Source organism: Nicotiana tomentosiformis, chromosome 3, assembly GCF_000390325.3.
Source record: "Nicotiana tomentosiformis chromosome 3, ASM39032v3, whole genome shotgun sequence".
Taxonomy (NCBI): domain Eukaryota; kingdom Viridiplantae; phylum Streptophyta; class Magnoliopsida; order Solanales; family Solanaceae; genus Nicotiana; species Nicotiana tomentosiformis.
This window is the reverse complement of record NC_090814.1, coordinates 147,474,918-147,496,331: the sequence shown is the minus strand read 5'-3', so window position 1 is coordinate 147,496,331 and position 21,414 is coordinate 147,474,918. Positions and strand designations below refer to the sequence as shown.

At 36.4% G+C, this 21,414-nt stretch overlaps 2 protein-coding genes across 2 annotated transcripts; one reads left to right on the top strand and one right to left on the bottom strand.

Moving 5' to 3' along the window:
• The first annotated feature begins 9,656 nt into the window (after positions 1 to 9,656).
• On the top strand, positions 9,657 to 10,738 carry LOC138908649 (uncharacterized). The gene is made up of 2 exons (XM_070199330.1): positions 9,657 to 10,013; positions 10,079 to 10,738. Exons 1-2 carry the CDS (start codon positions 9,657 to 9,659, stop codon positions 10,736 to 10,738), a joined length of 1,017 nt encoding a protein of 338 aa, XP_070055431.1.
• Positions 10,739 to 16,887: 6,149 nt separating this feature from the next.
• LOC104107882 (dof zinc finger protein DOF1.7-like) lies at positions 16,888 to 18,005 on the bottom strand. Its single transcript, XM_009616797.4, has one exon. It carries the CDS (start codon positions 17,883 to 17,885, stop codon positions 17,217 to 17,219), a length of 669 nt encoding a protein of 222 aa, XP_009615092.1. The 5' UTR covers positions 17,886 to 18,005; the 3' UTR covers positions 16,888 to 17,216.
• Positions 18,006 to 21,414: the final 3,409 nt, after the last annotated feature.

The following is a 21,414-nucleotide window of genomic DNA, read 5'->3' as shown; positions in this document are numbered from 1 at the left end:
GTAAATGTTAATTCATGAGCATAATGCAACAGTTAGAGGGATGTGGGTTTGAACGGATCAGAGGTGTTTTCTGTGATAAGAGTTGACAGAAAAATAGTTAGTCAATAACGAGCAAGGTCTTCCAAGTTAAAATCAAAGTTATCATGGCAAGTGAAGGAGCAATAGCCCTCGAGGTCATGGCCACAAACCAACCACCATGTTTATAACTCACAAGTTTTCTTCGTTTGAAACAGGGACGAAGACTATGTCCAAATCAAAGCTTGGAAGCTTGAAAGTTTTGGGTGTCGTGCCTAAATTTTGCCAGCACAAAGGCTATTTGAGAAGGGTTTTACCTCCTAGACATTCACCTATTTGAGAAGACCATTACCTCCTAAGCATTTTCCTAGTTGAGAAGAACCGTACCTCCTAGGCATTCTCCATAGTCGGAAGAGTCTTCAGTTTTCCTTAAGTTCAGGGGTCCCGCTTGTAGAATAGGGTCAGTTTTAGTTCCTCAAGTTATTAATCTTTAGCTTTCCTTAAGTTTAGGGGTCCCGCCTGCAGAATAGGGTCAGTTTTAGTTCCTCAAGTTATTAATCTTTAGCTTTCCTTAAGTTCAGGGGTCCCGCCTGGAGAATAGAGTCAGTTTTTGTTTCCTAAGTTTTTAGTCTTTTGCTTTTCTTAAGTTCAGGGGTCCCGCCTGAAGTATAGGGTCAGATTTTAGTTCTTTAAGTTGTTAGTCTTCAGTTTTCCTTTAGTTCAGGGGTCTCGCCTGGAGAATATGGTCAGATTTCAGTTTTCTTAAGTTGTTAATCTTTAGTTTTCCTTTAGTTCAGGGGTCCCACCTTTAGAATAGGGTCAATTTTAGTTTTCTTAAGTTGTTACTCTTTAGTTTTCCTTAAGTTCATGGGTACCGCCTGGAGAATAGGGCCAGCTTTTAGTTTCTTACGTTGTTAATCTTTATCATTCCTTTAGTCCAGGAGTCCCGCCTGGAGAATGGGGTTACTCTTTTAGTTTTCTTAAGTTGTTAATCTTTAGTTTTCTTAAGTTTAGGGGTCCCGCCTGGAGAATAGGGTTAGGTTTTAGTTTCCTTAAGTTGTTAATCTTTAGTTTTACTTGAGTTCAGGGTCCCGCCTGGAAAATAGGGCCAGTTTTTGGTTTCCTTAAGTTGTTAATCTTTAAGTTCAGGGGTCCCGCCTGGAGAATAGGGTCTGTTTTAGTTTTCTTAAGTTGTTAATCTTTAGCATTCCTTTAGTTCAGGGGTCCTGCCTGAAGAATATAGTTAGTTTTTATTTTCCTTAAGTTGTTAGTCTTTAGTTTTACTTGAGTGCAGAGGTCCCGCCTGTAGGATAGGGTCAATTCTAGTTTTCTTAAGTTGTTAATATTTAGTTCTTCTTAAGTTCAAGAGTCCCGCCTGTAGAATAGGGTCAGCTTTTAGTTTCTTTAAGTTGTTAATCTTTAGTTTTTTCGAAGTTCAGGGGTCCCGCCTGGAGAATATGGTCACTTTTCGATTTTCTTAAGTTGTTAATTCTTTGCAGTCCTTTATTTCAGGGGTCCCGCCTGGAGAATAAGGTCAGTTTTTAGTTTTCTTAAGTTGTTAATCTTTAGCTTTTCTTGAGTTTAGGGGTCCCGCCTGGAGAATAGGGTCAGTTTTTAGTTTAGTCATGCTAAGTTTATATTTTTACTTCAAGTTCACTCCTAGGAGACGCACTTTCTAGTCTGAGTCATTCAAGTTTCATTCATAGGAGACGCACTTCCTAGTTTTGGTCATTCAGGTTATACCTTTTAGGAGACGCACTTCCTAGATTGGGTCATTCAGTTTTACTCTAAGGAGATGTATTTCCTAGTCTAAGTTTCTTAGTTTTACTCACAGGAGACGCACATCTTAGTCGAGTCTTTAGCTTTTCTCTCATCATTGTATCCTTTATCAATAGCATAGGTGATTTACAATTTTGCTAACAACTCACAAATCTTCCTAGTGCAAACTAAGTCAGAAAATTTTGTTTGTTGTGTTGTTTTGATTGCAGGTACCACATGGACATCTCAAATATGTTTTTAAGGAAACTTGCTTTTAAATGGTGACGTGGCACACCGAGATTACATGCCAAGTGGAGACTCTGAGATAATTCCTTTTAAACAAATGTTTTGTCACTTTCTAATTAAAAAATCCTTTGGAGCTTCAAAAATTTATTTATTAAAAAAAAGCTCCTTGGGATAGCTCGAGGTTCTTGAAGAAAGAAGAAGGCTGACTACAGTTGCATAGTTAGGTGAATTTGATACTTTATTGGTTGATTATGTTCAAAATTATCCATTTACTTTCTTACTTAGTAGATTAATCACACACGACACAACTCGTTTTCGGTGATACTCAAAATTAACAATGACCCGAACTTTCATTAATAAGAGTTTCTTAATTTGGGGGAGCGGCTTCAATCTGATGATTACAATTTTCTCTATTCTTAGTCATACAGAAAGACAAATTGAATATGTCTTAGCAAAAGTTGATAACCTTATGTCAGGTTTATAGTTTATTTGCTCCTTTCCATTTTAACTCTTTCAAGGAGTAATTTTTGTTAGCAAGCTGAACTCTTTTGGGCAAAACCGGAGGTTGTTACCTTGAAATTCTATAAATGTCAGCTTAGTGTACCTAAGACTTCTGCGTTGGTTGGGTTGGGTTATGCCCTTTTATTTGGTCCAAATTAACCAATCCTTATTGACTCGAGTAAACTTTGGTTGTGTTGGATCTTAACTTTGTTCTACCAAAATCCATTTTAGCCGGTCCAAAATCTATTCGACCTGCCCCCTTTGACATCCCTAGTTGGGGATGAGCAATATGGTGTCAGAATGAGTTCAAAGTCTACAAAGGTATCTATGTTTATATTTGACATGATTCTCTGTGTATGTGGGATGGAAAGTTAATATATATTTCGTCCTAATATTGAATGCTTATATGCCTCATGCCCATTATGGACTTACACAGTTTTGATGGTGACCAGGAAACGTAAAATGAATTCAAAGTAATAGTAGCGTTACTTCTAATGCAATCATGATACACAAATGTTTGTATATTGATTTTATGTCTACATTTGACTTCAAAATTAAATTCATGTATTTAGCTTTATTAACGTACGAGTATATCTCATATTCACATAACGTGAGTATAGGTTTCTGTTTCTACGTGGCAGATATTACTCTTGATGTATGTTGAACGAACTTTGAAAAAGCTAGTTTCTGGTGTCATCCTTGATTTGGATGGTACACTTCTTAATACAGGTTGGTAGTTCTAGTGTTGTTTGGCTTTACACTTTTTTTTAGAACAATATTTTTTTCGTTGAGAATATTTGACCTTACACTTCTAAAATTATATTCTTGGTCATTCTCCTAAATCATTCATGGTATTTGTTCTTCATAACTATGAACTTCTACTCAAATATTTAAAATCATAAGTGACGAGCGCAAACCCAATGTGTGAAACTTAGGCTCGATGGAGATAGTATAGTATTAAATCGTCTCCATAGGGATTGGTTTAAATTATGTTCTAATAAATCTTCAGCTTAACACTATCCAGGAAATAATCCTTTGATTTATGTTATTATCAACTAATATTAAAAACTTAAATTATCGATTGTGAGAAAATAATGAAAATTTAATGACTAAGTAGCAACGATTGAATATCAAGTGAGAAGTAAGGGTTGGAAGTATTTCAGTGTAAAGCCCCGTAATTTTCGCAAGTGAATTCAAGGTTTCGTGGTGCCGGTGAAGCAGTAAGTTTAGCCAACTTGAGGTCAGTTTTAAGGTCAATTATGCGACCGCATATCGATCGCATAATCCCTCTTAAGTTGTTGCGGAAGGAGTTCTGCGGTGCATTATGCGACCGCAGAATGAGTATGCGGACCGCATACTGGTCGCATACCTGGGCCGTAAGTTCAGGCCCCTGAGGGCCATTTCTGCGGTCACTTTGCGGACCGCATAACCATTATGCGATAGCATATGCGACCGCAGACCTGTGTCGAGGCATCATTTTTCTTAATTTAAAACCTGACCCCCATTCCGTTAAAATACCCCTTAGGTCTATTTTGAGCTCATTTTCAGATGTTTCTAGAGTGAGAGAGAGAGGGTTCAAGAGGGAGGGTCTAAGTTTTCATCAAACTGATCTTCAATCATCACTTGAAGCTTTGTAAATATTCAAGTAGAGTACCAAATTCCTCATCCAAAAAGGTAAGACTTCATCACCTCAGCTCTTAATTTCAAACATAGCTATAATGGGGTATTAATAAGATGGTACATGGGTGTGAGGGTTGTTTATCTTGCATGCATGTGATAAAGAGTGTGGGGGAAATAAGAAGTGAACTAGAACCATGAACGTTTTTCTAATTTTGGGTTCAATTTGTATATTGCTAAAATAGATTGAGGTTGCTAAGGGTTCCGGAAAATTGTAGAGTTTAAAGAAGCGCAATTGAGGTATGTTGGCTAAACTTTCTCTCTTGGAATTGAATTCCATAATGTTTCTGTAAGTTTCAAAGTGTGGGTTACGTATTAAAAGGTTATGGCTTTGAGTCGTGTTTCAATGAAAGATAGAATTATCTAAAAGCTTTTGTACTAAATTCATGCCCATTAGTGGCTGCTTTAACTAATACTTTGATTTATAAATATATCCAGTATGATTCGAGTTCTATATACTCATGTGTTGAACTGGTACATTGTCATTGCTAGGGAAGAGCATTGTAAGAATAAATGGTGTATTGATTATTTATGATTTTCATGTGTGTTTCTATTGTTGGATGGTATGCCTCATTCTTTAGGAAGAAACCATTTGTATTTGAAGTTTCCATTTCAAATGGACTTGAAGTAAATAATTTTTGAAATATCCTATATGTTGATACTTGATGGTGATCTTTGAAATTGAAAGAGGTGAAAGTGTGGAATATGAAATAAGGCCATCGTGCCAAGAATAAAGAATCTTGTGAATGGCCTAATGAGCCAAGGAAATATTGTCATTGTGAATGACTGGAAATACTAATAAGAATTCATACAATGTGAAAGATGTTGAAGTGAGTACAATTGTATTTATGATATTTCTGTTTGCGAATCAAATCAAAACTATTTTTGGGAGCATCATTAGCAATACCGAGGAAAGGTGGGTCATAAGGCCCACACCTAAAATTACATGTGCCGGTGTAGGGGTGGATTATGATATTATTCCCCTTAATTGGGATGAAACTGGAACCTTTGTGGATTGGAAAAATCAACCTGCACGGCATATGTGAGAAGGCGGCCTAGCTGATCGGGTGGAGATTATATGCCATATTGCGCATATGGTGGTACTACTCTTGGTAACAACTTTCTTTCGCATCACATGTCAAACCACATTGTTCGTGGGGAGATGGCCTAGCCGATCGGGCGTGATCGGACTCCGTGCTAACAAAGATGGTGGTATATCGGTGCTAATGATCTCCCAACCAAAATTATATATGAAGTTCGTATTTTGAAAATTATTATGTTTTAACTGGACGTTTGGATATTGTTAATTATGACTTGTTGTTTCTATGTGTTGCCTTTTCTTATATGGAAATTATATTTTGAAAGAGGATTTTTAGCTATACATACTAGTGTTATTCGATAGTACCAACGTCCCTTTTGCCGGGGGCACTGCATCTTTAATGGATGCAGGTGGTTCTTCAGCAGGCGGCATTGATCAGTAATAGCAGTACACTTTTTTCAGCTGATTTGGTGAGCCCCACTTCATTTCGGGGTCATGTATCTTTTGTTTCTCATGTACTGTGTTTTGAGGTACAGCCTGGGCCTTGTTGCCGGCATTTCCATATTACTCTTCTATTGTACTTAGAGGCTCCGTAGACAGGTTGTGGGTTATGGTTGATGTTGGGAAGTGAACTAGAAATGTTGGTTGGAAATTATGTTTTTCATTAATTCTATAAATTCGTAATGTTTTGAAAATTATGAATGAAGCTACTAATGGGAATGAAAAGGAAGTTGTTAATAAATTCTTTTCAGTGATTGATTAATGGAGTACATCTCCTCTTTATTCATGGATGAGTTTGGGTAAAAGGAAGTCTAATAGGCTTTCTCGGCCGGGTTCTCTCGGTTGAGCGTCGGTCGCGCTCCCTGAGTTTGGGGCGTGACAAACTTGGTATCAGAGCCTAAGGTTTTAAAGTGTCCTATGATGTCTCGGAGCCGTGTCTAGTAGAGTCCTTTTTATTGGTGTGTTGTCGACCACATCTATAATGAGGAGGCTATTTGGACATTTAGGAATTTCACACTTCTTTGATACTCCAGAATCGTGCGATAGAGCTCAAGATAGGAAGCTAATTTCCTCATTATGTCTCATGATATGTTTCAGATGAGTAATCCACGAGTTCAAAACAACGAGGAAGGAATGACCGCTCCATTGAATTTGGGGGAGATTACACAAGAGTTCGTTGGGAAAATACGTCGAGCCATGGAGGGGTTGGAAGAACTTGTTGCTAAGGGAAGTTGTGAGAGAATCTAGGAAACGAAAGAGGGTTGTTGGTGCTAATGAACCAGATTGTGTGATTTGCAAGAAGCGATACTTGGGAACATGTTGGATGACCCTTGAAATATGTTATGACTGTGGAAAGAGGGGGCACAAGAAGAACAAATGCCCTAGGTTGGGTACACCTATCCAGTTATGTCCGTTATGCGAGGAGGAACATTTGACGTCGTGTTGTGAGTATGCTCAGCAGCGCGTTAGAGGTGGTATCTTTGGGAAATTCCAAAGGCCCACACAACAATCCGGTGCTGGAATTGTTAATCCCGCATTGGAAGCTTAGATGAAGGATAAGGGGTATGTTTATGATGTATGCAAAAAGGGTAAATATCAGGTCAGTGAGACGAGTCAGTTCAGCGGACCTCATCCCCGTTGTGTGAAATATGGGAGATGCCATCCAGGAGTGTGTCACTATGGTACAAAGGTATGCTACAAGTGTGGTATGACGTGCCACTTTCAAAGAGATTGTTATTTGTCTCGCCATAGCATGGGCAAGGGTATGGCACAACCAGCCAGTTCTGTAGCTACTATATCCACAACGCCTCCCCCAGCTAGAGGCACTATAACGCCTACAGGGCATGGAACAGCTAGGGGTGGTATTCAGAGCTCAGGAGCGCCCAACAGGTTTTATGTTATGAGGAGACGTCAAAAGTTTGAGGCTTCTCCAGATGCGGTTACAGGTATATTGACTGTCCGATCTCATTATGTGTATGTTCTTATTGATCCCGGTTCCACTTTGTCATATGTCACCTCTTATGTTACTATGGAATTTGGGATAGAACCGAAACAACTTTATGAGTCGTTCTCTGTATCTACTCTTAGAACGAGGCACAGTATTCGTGAAGCCTCTTTATCACAATTCCTTATATTTACAACCTCTTGAGAAATTGAGATCTATAGTGGGTTCCTTGAATTGCGTTATAACCCTAGGTTAATACTTCCCACTGCTTCCCTAAATTCTCAACAAGGGACAATACCTGATGAATTTCGTACAAAACCTTTTGATTTAAATGGATAGCATCTGCTCATTTGTGCTTATACATGCATCACCATAACATTTACCTATGCGGTATCATATCCAATGGAAAGCAGCCTAGTGTTGAGATCCTTCTTGAGTCACTGCTTTCCTCTCCAGTATACGTGACTTCTATGGTTGGAACAATTATTCTACTCCTTTATGAATAGTATCATGAATCCTTTTCATTGTCTAGTAACATGAGAGTATATCTTAGCACCTATCATGTGCGTACATGCCAATTGAAAGGGGCCACTTATCCGCATAAAGTTTTTGAGCAACTTGAGATTTATCACAAATTCGTCACAGGGAAGTCTTGTTGTTTAACCATATCAGTATGACTTTCATGTCCACCTAGATCATGCCTCAGTGAGTAACTCACCTTGTTCCCATTATTGTGGTTGCCCGTGAATTGGCCTGAAATGGCAACTTGAGAGTTGTTATGGCAAAAACATGTCTAGCTCACGGCAAAGTGTTCATTCTCTCTAACTAATACATGATTTCATCCAACATTAAGATGTCCTAGTTACATGATTCCACTTGTGTGAGATTGAAAGTTGAGCAGCTTATGATGAGCATATTGAATTGAAAGACAAACTCGTCGTATCTCTAGTCCTCTCACATAGGATCAAATATTGGCAAAGGTTAAGCTGTGGGAATGATAATAATCTCACAAGTGTTCAACTTCTTTTCATCCTCGCAAGCTTATGGCATAGATTCCTTGTGCTAGTTACATTTAAGAATGTAATGCAACTTTGTGTATCTTGAAACCCATGTCATATTTAGGGTGCTAGAATATTCTCATTCTGAGTTAAACTGATTGTCCCTACATTCCAAGAGCCGACTGGTGTCACATAAGTGCTATCTCTCTTTGAGGCCTGCTATTTCCAAACAAGGCACGTATGGAATGTAACAATTGTTGTTGTCCTTTTCCTGGCTCATAGTATTCCAAGAATAAATGACACTAATGTCTTTATCCTCCAGACCATGCCTCCCATATGTCACATGTCTAAAATGACTCATTTAATTAAATCTCCTAATCATGTACCTAATCCCTACATTATCTATGCCTACTAGGAAACTCTATGACTCATTTGTTGAACCGATGGTGTCACCACAACGAATCTCCATGTCAGCGCTATTGGCAGTGACCTTCATGTCTCTTAAGATATAACCTCCTGAAATGTTGTGCTCAGCACGTTGATGGATTCTTGAATATTTCCAGCGAAATCTCGAACCTCGTTGTTCCTGTTTGTAGCAAATCTATCAAGTATTGTAGGTTCATGCATGTCAAACAAGAAGCATCATCCCATGATCAAATATATGGGATAGAAAATTTTATGGTCATAGTCAAGCTAGCACATCTTAGAGAAATTATTGGAGGTTGCCAAAGGTTTAGTTTGGGTGTTCGACGTGGAGATTTAGAGTTGAAGAAAGTGAATGGGTTATTCTCAATATTTTCTACATGAGGATGCTATGTGAATTGTTAATAAAGGTAAAGTATGTGAAGTCACATTTGGCCTTATGGAATTTTGAAAGGAAATAGGCTAAACTATGAATACGATGTTTCCCTATTATTGTTCTTCGTGTACCCGATATTTCATGTGTCTATGTCTAATAAGGTGAAGATAAGGGATAATGGGATTGTGAGGAGCAACTATTTGCTATCCTTGTTAGAAAAGTCCGAGCGTTGAGATTGTCTCCGTTAAGGTGTTATATACCAAGACTTCTGTTGAAATTAGAAGTTGTAAATAGTTATACATTTCTATATTTATGTAGTACTCTTCTAGAAGGTGATTAGTTAAGGAAGTTAGTAGATGATTAGTTATGTTAGTTAGTATAATAAGAGATGTATAGTTCATTTTACAGCTAAGCAAGTAACAAAAGAAACGATTTTCTCATTTCCTTTCTCTCTCTAACGCTCTCTTTGTTCTTTCTCTTGCTCGAGCTCATCAATGGCGGAGCCTAGGGCTAGATTTCAACTTGGTATCAGAGCCATGATTCTTCGCGACTGAGCAACGAGCATTTCATCATATCAACTTCCTACGTTTTTCTTCTACTTCACCTGTTCTTTGATATCTTCTTCTCTTCGTCTCTGATTTTCCCAGATCTGTTTCTTTATGTCAATTTTACGTCAAAATGACGCTTGATTCACCTCAAATTACAGCTGGATCTTCATATGCAAACAATCAGCATATCGATTGTAACGATCCGTTGTATGTTCATCCCTCATATACACCGGATACGTCACTTGTTCCTCAACAGTTAATCGGAACTGAAAATTACTCAAAATGGAGGCGATCTATGGAGATGTCTCTCCTTGTGAAAAATAAACTTGGATTTGTTGATGAAACTTGCACTAGAGAGCAGTACGAGAAGAATGTCTTCCAATTGAAGCAGTGGGACCGTTGCAACACCATAGTGCAGTCATGGATTCAAAATTCTGTGGTTAAGGAACTCAAGAAAGGAATTGTGTACTCTTCAAATGCGCAAAAGGTTTGGAAAGAACTTAAGGATCGTTTTGACAAAATTAATGCTACTAAGGTGTACCATATGAATAGGGAAATCAGTTGCCTACACAAGGGATTTCTAGTGTATCTGTCTATTTCTCTAACCTCAATGATCTCTGGGACGAATTTGAGTCAATAATACTTGAACCATGTGACTGTGAGAAATCTAAGGCATTTGTTGAGTTTCTTCGCCAACAGAAGCTTATGAAGTTTTTAATGGGATTAAATGACACTTATGCACCTCAAAGAAGTCAAATACTAATGATACAACCAACATTTTCACTTGATCAAGCATATTCAATGATAGTTCAGGAAGAAAGTCAAAGGCTGAGTAGTGGATATGGTGTACAGAATAGAATTCCTGGAAGTGGACCTATGAATACTGAGAGCAGCTCTTTTGTATCGGCAAACAATTCAAATGTGAAGTTTAGAAAGAACACAAATATGTTTTATAATTATTGTAAAATGAAAGGACACACAAGAGAGGCTTGTTATAAGTTGGTAGGGTATCCACAAGGTTTTAAGTTCAACAAGAAAAGAAGAAGGGCTAATGACAACTACACACCTGTAGCACACAATGTGAGTATGATGGAGGAGACTAAACAAACAGGAACTGATGGAATTGGTATGATAAATGGCATGATCAATGTAGCAGCTCCAATCTTCACACCTGAGCAGTACCAACAGATACTCAGAATGTTGAGCAATTAAAAAGGACCAGTAGAAGAACAAACACCATTAGATGTAGCCAATATGGCAGGTAATTCAATCACTGGCCAAATTAAGTGGATCATTGACACTGGTGCTTCAAATCACATAGTTTCTTCCTTAGATCTGTTATCTTGTCCTAAGCTTGTTTTCATTCAAAATCTACTTCAGTCCATTTACCAAATGGACAAATTACTCAGATCACTCATACATGGCCATGTGCCTTGTCTAACAATCAAACTCTGCATGATGTGTTTTATGTGCCTAAGTTCAAGTACAATCTGTTATCTGTGTACAGATATACCAAGGAGCTAAACTGTATAGTATCTTTTTATCCTGATTTTTGTCTCTTTCAGGACCTCTTCAGTGGCAAGGTGAGGGGGATTGGTAGCCTCAAGGATGGACTCTACATCCGCAATCCTTCAAAGCCTGTTGCACCTCTTATTTCCAACATGTATGACCGCTAATAAGTCTGCTTCCTCAACTATGTTGTGGTATCAAAGGCTTGGCCATGCTCCTCATTCAGTTCTTAAGAAGATACCTACAATAAAGACATTGTTGTCTACTTCTAGTTCTTGTAAATGTCATGTTTGTCTATTAACTAAACAAACTAGATTGCTATTTCCTACTAGTATTTCAAGATCAAAATGTTCCTTTGAACTTGTTCATATGGATGTGTGGGGTCCTTATAGAGTAAACACTTACAATGGTTATAGAAATTTCCTAACTCTTGTTGATGACTTTTCAAGAATGACTTGGACCTTTCTATTAAGACTAAAAAGTGATGTCTATGTGATTCTATCAAATTTTCTTTGTTTGGTAGAAAACCAATTTTTCTCTACTGTCAAGATTTTCAGGTCTGATAATGGATATGAGTTCTTCAATTCTCTTTGTTCTAATCTATTTCAAACCAAAGAAATTATGCATCAAAGTAGTTGTGTCTATACTCCCCAACAAAATGGAGTTGTAGAAAGGAAGCATAGACACCTACTTGAAGTAGGCAGAGCCTTGAGATTTCAAGTTGCATTTCCTTTAAAACTATGGGGTGAATGTATTCTAGCAGCCATTTATCTCATTAATAGATTGCCTAGCACTGTTCTACATGGAAAGACTCCTTATGAGCTTTTTCATGGTTGTTCACCTAAACTGGATCACCTAAGAATAATAGGATGTCTTTGTTTTGCTACCAGACTTGACTCTCATTACAAATTCCAACCAACATCCATTCCTGTTGTTCTTCTGGGTTATGCTTCTACACAGAAAGGCTATAAGCTATATGACCTTAACTCTGGAAGAACCTTTGTCAATCGATATGTTGTTTTTAAAGAAAATATTTTTCCATTCAAATGTCCAAAAGAGAAATTTCTACCATCCCACCATGATTCGTCAATAGTCATACCTGAAACTAGTTCTGAGGTCTTTTCTCCTTCTCCAACACTAGATCATGGTCCAGACTCATCTACTCAAACATCATCCACTTCACTGCCTTCATCTCCAAATACCAACTTGCCATCTTCACCTTCAGAACCTCGCAGTCCTCTATTGACAGAACCTCCATTCCCTGATGCAGATTCAATCCCATCAGACACCTTGCTCTCTCCCTCTCCCATGGATCCTGCTACCTCTGTTGAACCTAGCACTTCTTCCTCACATGACTTACCTCTTTCTAGGAAGTCTGGGACAACTAGCAAACCTCCAATCTGGTTGGATGACTATGTTCATCCACCGTTACCATCTACTTATTCTACTTCTCATCATATTCAACATTTTGTTTCATATACTCACCTTTCTCCTTCTTTCAAAGCCCTCCTTACTTCCTTTTCTGCTGATGTTGAACCCTCATCTTTTCATCAAGTTAGTAAAGATGACAGATGGGTTGAAGCTATGAAACTTGAAATTGAAGCACTAGAGCAGAAAACACTTGGTCTGTAGTTGACTTACCTATTGGTAAAATACCCATTGGATGCAAATGGGTATATAAAATAAAGTATAATACACATGGCACTATAGAAAGATTCAAGGCTAGATTGGTTGCTAAAGGCTTTACACAACAGGAAGGTTTGGACTTCCATGATACTTTCTCTCCAGTTGCTATGTTGACTACTGTGAGGGATGTCATTGTCACTACTGCTCTCAAGCACTGGTCTATCTTTCAAATGGATGTTCAGAATGCTTTTTTGAATGGAGATCTTGAAGTGGAAGTCTACATGACTTTTCCCCAAGGATTTAGTAGCCAGGGGGAGCATAAGGTTTGTAGGCTACTTAAATCCCTATATGGGCTCAAGTTCTAGGCAATGGAATGTGAAGCTGCCTCAAGCCTTGTCTTCATCTGATTTTAAACAAAGCAAGCATGACTATTCTTTGTTTACTAGAAATATGGATAACAAATTTGTTTTGATTTTGGTCTATATAGATGATCTACTTGTTACAGGAAATGATCCACAAGAAATTAAAAATGCACAGGAGTCTCTGCATCAACACTTCAAAATGAAAGAGCTTCGAGAAGTCAGATATTTATTAGGCATAGAATTTGCTAGAGCAAAAGGAGGGCATTCTTATGACTCAAAGAAAATATGCACTAAAGATGATTTTTGATGCAGGCTTGGCAGGTTCTAAGCCTAAAGATACACCAATGAAGCAGAACTTGAAGCTGACAAGCACTGAGTTTGATACTTGCACAGACACAAGTAAGGGAGATGAATTACTGGAAGACAAGGGGAGTTATCAACTGCTCATAGGAAAGCTTTTGTATCTAACAATAACAAGGCCAGATATCTCATATACAGTGCAGTCACTAAGCCAGTTTATGCATGCACCTAAGAAATCTCACTATGAAGCAGCACTTTATGTAGTAAGGTACATCAAGAAGCAACCAAGGTTGGGGCTGTTGATGTCAAGTGACAGCAATGAAGAAATAGAAGCATTTTGTGATTCAGATTGGGCATCATGTCCTATGTCAAGAAAATCTGTTACTGGATACTGTGTTAAACTTGGGATTTCAACCATATCCCGGAAAGCTAAGAAGCAACATATTGTATCTAGAAGCTCAGCTGAAACCGAGTATAGAAGCATGGCACACACAATAGCTGAACTTGTGTGGTTGAAATGTCTATTGGAAGAGCTGAGTGTGAATCTAAAGCTGCCCATGAAGTTGTTCTATGATAATAAAGCAGTATTGCAAATTGCTGCAAATCCTATGTATCATAAAAGAATAAAACACATAGAAATAGACTGTCATTCCATCCGAGAGAAGATTCAAAAAGGGCTAATCAAGTCTTCCTACATTCCCAGTCAGGAACAACCAGCTGATGTGCTGACCAAAGCACTAGGACATCAACAACATGCTGCATTAATCTCCAAGATGGAAATGAAAGACATTTTTTCATTCTCAACTTGAGGGGGAGTGTTGAAATTAGAAGTGGTAAATAGTTGTACATTTCTGTATTTATGTAGTACTCTTCTAGAAGGTGATTAGTTAAGTAAGTTAGTAGATGATTAGTTATGTTAGTTAGTATAATAAGAGGTGCACAGTTCATTTTACAGCTAAGCAAGTAACAGAAGAAACGGTTTTCTCATTTTCAGTTCCTTTCTCTCTCTAACGCTCTCTCTGTTCTTTCTCTTGCTCGAGCTCATCAATGGCGGAGCTTAGGGCTAGATTTCAACAACTTCACTATAAAAGTCAAGCTTTTTCGGGACCAATTTTTATGTTATGTTATAATATATATTTTCTATAACAGCACTTCGCTATAACATTCAAAAATATTTGGAACAAACGAGATTGTTATAGAGAGGTTTGACTGTAGTTCTAAAACAGATATTTACCAAGATTTAAATGACTAGCAATTTGACGAGTTCGCCCACAGTCGAAATAGACAACATTGAAAACCAAAGTCAGAAATCGGCAAATTGGGTTGTCAAACAAAGACCCAACGCCACTCCCTCAGGAGTTGAAGTCAAGGCTTCAATACCATTAGGTACCGCATTCATTCCAAGATTCCAAACCATAGCAACTAAAATATTTTATCAAATGGATAATAGAAAGGCAATAAATGTTATTTATATCTATATGACTATATCAACATCAATATTTATGTTGTTCTTTTTATCATTTTTATATATATTCTATATTTTGAGTCCGAAACAGTGGATACAGAAAAATGCATAACACATGAATGAAAGCATCAAATATCTATATCAAATTAATAAATGCATAACAAATGTTATCTATGTATACTTTTAATGAAAGTAAATAATAATATCAATTTTATACTTAATTCACATAAATTTATCTGATTTGGTGTAAATATAAGAAGTAAACAAAATTTTCTATCTTTGGAACTTTTGTTCATAAATACACTTCCAATGATGTCAAGGCTTGTGTTTCACACCATCTGATAAATTCTAACACAGACGTGGGCCCAATTCTTAAAAGATAGATGCTAGATTTTAGCTCTAAGTGACTTAAGAGGCCCACTTCATGTGGGTTAGTTCAAGATGGGATTCATCATAAATCCACATAGTCGTCCTTTGGTCCATCTCACTTTGCACATCATGGGTTGCGGGCCTTTGTTTCTAATCTCACAAACTCTAATCCAATTGCTTAGTTTGGTAATATTTTACTAGCTGTTAATCATTGCACCAGTTCTAACAAGCACATTGATTTGACAAAGTTTTCTTATGCGTCAATTTGGATAATATATGCGGTTTATATTCAACAACAATAAAAACATATCTGGTGTGATCAGTGGAGACGCCATAAATATTTTCAAGGGTGTTCAAACATGAAAGAAGTGAAAAAAAATTCTCTGATAAAGGGTGTTCAATATATGTTATATGCCTCTAAAATCTAATATTTTACCTATATACACAATATAATTTTTCGACAAATGGTTGTCAATTGACCATCCTTGATAGGTTGTAGCTTTGCCTCTGGGTGTTGTGAGATAAAGAAACTGTTTTCGATATAAACCTTCAGCTCAAGAACAATTTTTAGATGTGCTGACTAGAACTACGCCAAATATGACCAGCTGATGAATATATATTCAAATAATTCAACCATGTGTGAATTGTATACGTTATATTTTCATGGGCTAAATTTAATACCGTATTAACAATGCCTTTTACTTTTTCTATAATTTTCTGTATCGTTTGGACTTTGGACCATGGTAATCGGCGACATGTACAATCACTTCAAGATAGTGAGCAGAAGATCCAATTTAATTTATTTGTAGCAACTAGCAAACGAAACACACAAAAAGGGGAAGCCAAAAAGATAAGATAGAATATCGAGTCAAGGGAAAAGTCGAGGTCCTGTCTACTCCTTTTTAAGACATTACAACAAGTCTAGAACTCTTCAATACTTATTAAATTTGGGATCTCCAGTGTATTTCACCCCTCTCCATCCCATCATCCAGCAAATCAATTTTAAATATATAATCCAAAAAGAACAAAAATAGTCTCCTTTTCTAATGTTCCCTCTAAAGATTTTCAATCTAATCGAATTAGTTACATTTCAATAATAGTTCAATTCCTATATTCTAGAGGAGATTACTTGCATCTAGTAGCAACAGCTATAGGGATTGAGGTGGTTTGTTCAGAAAATGTGAACATTATTAAAGAAAGAAAACAATAACCTATTGCTAGGTTAGCATAACTTTATCCACGTTAGTACTTACAAGCAGGGGCGGAGGACCTTTATAGACATAATTTTTCTCCAAATTCTACCTCCCTCTGCAATAGTAATTTATTCAGTTAATTTCACTCACGAACTATCCATTCTAACATGTCTTTACCTAGTAAGATATGTCTAGTTCCCCCTCGGTTGTAGGAAATTGAAAGAGTCTTCGATTTCGAAGTTAAGTGAACATAAGAGTTTTCAATTGAATCTCGTATGATGTTCTTGCATTTTAAATTCCCTTAAGTAGGAAGTTGGAATAGTCCGGGTCGATTGCTACGATGGATAAACAAAAGTAATGCTAGAATAAAAATTTAATACCATCTTATCCCTTGTTTGGTTACTATAAGTTATCCGAGGATTAACAATAATACCGCGATAATTTATACCTGCCAGAGAATGGAACAGTAATCCCAGGATAAGTTATTCCAGGATAAAGCAATATAATTGACAATCTCAGAATTAATACAACACATCAAACAGTTAATAAAAAATAATATACTTATCTTAGAATAACTTAGTCTTCAAATCAGACGACCCAATAAAGTATTAAATCCCACACATCTTTTAATATGCATTATATTGCGTTACCTATAGAAAACGAGTATTATGGATGGAGGACAGTGCTCATGCACAGCACTTCACCACCACATTTCCAGAGGTAAATTATGTATTACTAGACTGCAATCAGCGATAACACTTCCAAAAGAATGTCAAAAAGAAAAAGTTAAATACTTAGCAAATAGTTAAATACCTTCTCTTAATTAAATACTAATACTAGCTCTAATATTCTTTTGGCAATTCCATTCACTGGAAATTGGAACCTGGTGTGTAAATTGCCAGATCAGGCCAACCATTGCTACCACCATTCCAACAATTATTAGAATCTCCACCATTTTGATCTCCCAAATATGTGTTATTCCCATTTTGATTTTGACGGGTACCATCTGAGCCCGAACCCGAATTCGTATTTTGATTCCTTGCAAATTCACCCAACTGCAAATTGGACCCATTATTATTCGGATTCAAAGCTTCCATCAAATTCCCAAATTGCGGTCCGTTTGACTCCAACAGTGCACTGAATTGCCCATTACTCATATCAATCACTCTATTACTGTTTTGATCAAAATCTGGAATTGCAGGTATACCAAATGGCTCTGGTTTTGGATTTGTTATCTGATCAGGTTTTAAAGATAAAACTGAAGACGACGTCGTTGAGGAGGAAATTTTCTTATTGGATGAAGAAGAAGAACGTTTTGTGTTCTTACGAGAACCACCACCAACTGGAATATTTCTAAGAGTACCGCCTTTTGTCCAATACCTACGACAACTCTTACAAAAGTGACGTGGCTGAGAAAGATTATAATTGTTGTAATAACAGAATTTTGTGTTTGGTGAATCACATCTGGGGCATTTCAAGTGTTCTTGCTCTGGAAATTGTGGCTTTATTTGTGTATAAATTGATGGATCTTGCATATTTTTCTCTTTAGCCTATAAAAATTCAGTCTGAAGTTTGAGCTTAAGAATGATAAGGAAATAGTAGTATTGAAACCAAAATCGTGGTTCTTTTTTTGAGTGAATTTTCAATGGATTTGTTTGTTACTGTGAAAGAAGAAATGCTGGCTTTTTGGGGTGTGAGAAGTGGCGAAAAAGCACTAAAAGAAGACAAAAAGACGAGATATTTTTCACTTGTAAAATCTGCAGAAGGAAAACAACAAAAAGGTAAGAAGAAAAAGCAAGAACTTGTACACAGAGGGCTATTTTAATTTCTTGAATATATGAAACCAGATTATAGGATCTTTACCTCCAAATTTTCACCAAAATCAGTGACTCTGCAGAAAAAATCTAACTTGAAATCTTTCAGGAAATGAAGAAAAATAAGAGGACAGCAGAAAATAAATATACTTAGATTTGAAGTTTGATTGAATGATATGAAGAATTCCGCGTTAGAAAGAGTTAAAAAGAGAGAAGTAGAGTTTCCTTTCTCTTTCTTATACTCTTTTTAGGCTTATAGAATTGGAATTTTTAGGAGTCTATAAGGTTTTGTGAAGTCTCACTCAAGCTGATTTTAAGAGTAGGCTAAATACTAAAGAGGAGTCTAGTAAAAAAGACACACTGCCATTTATTTAAAAAAAGAATTAAAAGTTGGTAGGCAGAAAAATATCTAGAGATGATTAAAAATATTTATATAAGATTATAGATCAAGCCAAAAGCGAATATTGTATTGTTAAATCGTCAACGTAATTAGTATTAGTAAATTCAAACGAGGAGACTAAACGTCAATTCTTATCTTTATAATGTTCACTTAACTTTTTCGTTTTTAAAATCTCTGGATCTATAGTGTTTTCACGCTTACCCTCCAGCGTGATTCGAATTCAGAATCTAACGATCGTGGATGAAGGTACTTTTACCCATTGAACCTTACTCGTGTTTATTAACCTTTGATTTCATTTCTTCTGCAGAAAACTACCACATCAAACAACTTAAACCAATTTTGGTTTTGCATTACCTTTCACAAGAATATTTTTAATTTATAAAATGGCATTTGGACAGTTTTTGCAGAATTCTTTTGAAGATCTTTATCAAACTAAACATAGGATACTCCCTTTGGCCTTTCCAAAAATCGTTTTAGCTAAATAAATTTGGTCTAAAATAATTAGTCACTAGGAAACCATGAAGGATTAATTTTTTTTTCTAACTCTATTCTTGCTCCAAAAAAAAAAAGAGCTATACACTCTTAAAAGGTATTACTCAACTTTAGGAGAGATAAACTAAACAAATTTGGTTTAAAATAAGAGTCACTTTAGAAAACGTAGAAAGGATTAATTAGTCTTTTCTAATTCTATTCTTGCTTCAAGAAATGAGCTATACACTCTTAACAATTATTACTCAATTTTAAGAGAGATAAAAAATACTCCTTTAATAAAATAGTCTCGATGATAATTAACACTACTATTTTAATTTCTTAAATAAGTGTGACAAAAACTTTAAACGATATTTAAAAAGAATCGAAAGAAGTAGTTTCTTTGACATTTGTAGAAAATTCGTGCGGCCAAACAGCGCCAACATAAAAGAGTTTTTAGAATTTTATGTGGTTACAACTAGAAATAATACTGGGGTATTTATTTATTCAAACAATCCAATTTTTAAATGGTGACAAAACAAAATTGTTCGTTTGTAAGGAATAAAAATTGGAGGGGCTTCAACTTCAATGGCATCTTAGGGAAAAGAGTTTCGTGTTATTAGGCGTTAGTATTATTTTGTCGCGTTAGATAACGATTAACGAATGTCTTTGTCAAATAAAGATGACTCCTTATCCCTAAAACAATCCGCGTGATGACTTTTTTCTCTACTGTCTAGTCTTTTTCCTAAACTTATTAGTCGATTTCCGAATCCAAATACGGATCGGTTTCAAAGGTAGTTTCAAGAAATGAGTTTAATTTTTAATATTTTGACATTAAATTTATTATGGGTTTAAAACGATGAGTTCAATTATAATATTTATTAAAAAATTAGTAATTTTTATTTATATATTTAAGTTTTGCGCATATAGCGGGTTCGCATATTTTTTATGTATATACTCTCTCCGTTCATTACTTGTCCACCGTTAACTTTGCACGCCCTTTAAGAAATAATAAATAAAATGCATAATTTATTATGATACCCATATTAATTGGTATATAATTATAATAGATTTGAAAAATAATTTAGAATGAGAATTTAATACTAAGGGCAAAACAGGAAAAATAAATTATTTTTCTCTTGATATGTAAAAGTGGACAAGTAAAAATAAAAATTTATTTATAGAATAATGGACAAGTAAAAGTGAACGGAGGGAGTACTTATTTACGACCGCTCCGCTTATTAAGAAGCCGAGCGAAGCCGGCAACAGCAGCAGTCAAAACCAAAAATAGAAAAGCTTGCGTGCGAACGAAGCAGAAATGAGACTGAAGAGAGCATCATTTGGACTCGACAAGATTCATCGTGACCGTTGGATTGGTTGAGTTGGAGCCATCAGAGCGTCATATGTGAGCCACAGAAGTGGAATCGTAGCGTTGGGCGGCCGAAAAACGAGAGCCAATGTCACCGGAGACACGTGGATAAGCCCCCCATTATTGTGTGAGCACAGTGTTTTAATGGAGGCGATAGTGATAGAAATGTGAAATAATTGCGACGATACTTCTAATGCGGATCATGCCACGAGGTAAAAGTGCAAAAACAACTACGGAAAGAAAAAGGGAACTAAAATCTAAAATGTTAAAAATAGCTCTTTTTTTTACTTTTTTTGCTATATACGGTCAAAACCGATTTCGACCTTCAAATGATTAATCAAGATTGGAACATAATGGACCGAAAGTCATTTTCATAATATCGAGATGATATCTGAAGTCAGGTTACCGAGCTCAAATTTCAGGGACCGATCAAATACCGAGCTCGATGTCATTATCAAGCTCGGGTCCAAATCAAACAATGATGCGAAGCGGCGTTATCGAGCTTAAGAGCCAGAGATCGGTCAATACCGAGACCAAGTCAACACCGGGCCCCGAGTCAATATCGAGCTCAAGACAATATCGATCTCTAAATCTGAAGATCGATCAATACCAAGTCCGATCAAGATCGAGCTAAGAAACAAGAGTCGTTACAGCCGCACTAAAGAAGAGAATCTCGGCGGGAATTAAGAAAAAGCCAATTAAATAATCTATCATGGGATCTCACTATGTATTTTTTATATCTAAAGTAGGGTTTTCTCCACTATAAGAAGAATGACTAACATTTCTGTAAAGAAATCTGACATTAGGGCATTTAGACACTCTCATATTCAGATACTATTATTCACAGAGAAATATAGTAGAGATTATCCTCTTGTGAGCTTTATACATTGATTCATCTTGCTTGTTCATAAAATCGCTTTCTATTCAATTTGGTTTGTATTTCATTCTTTACAGTCTATATTCGATATATTTCTATTTACTTTTCTGATTTGTGCCAAGTTATACCCACGTAC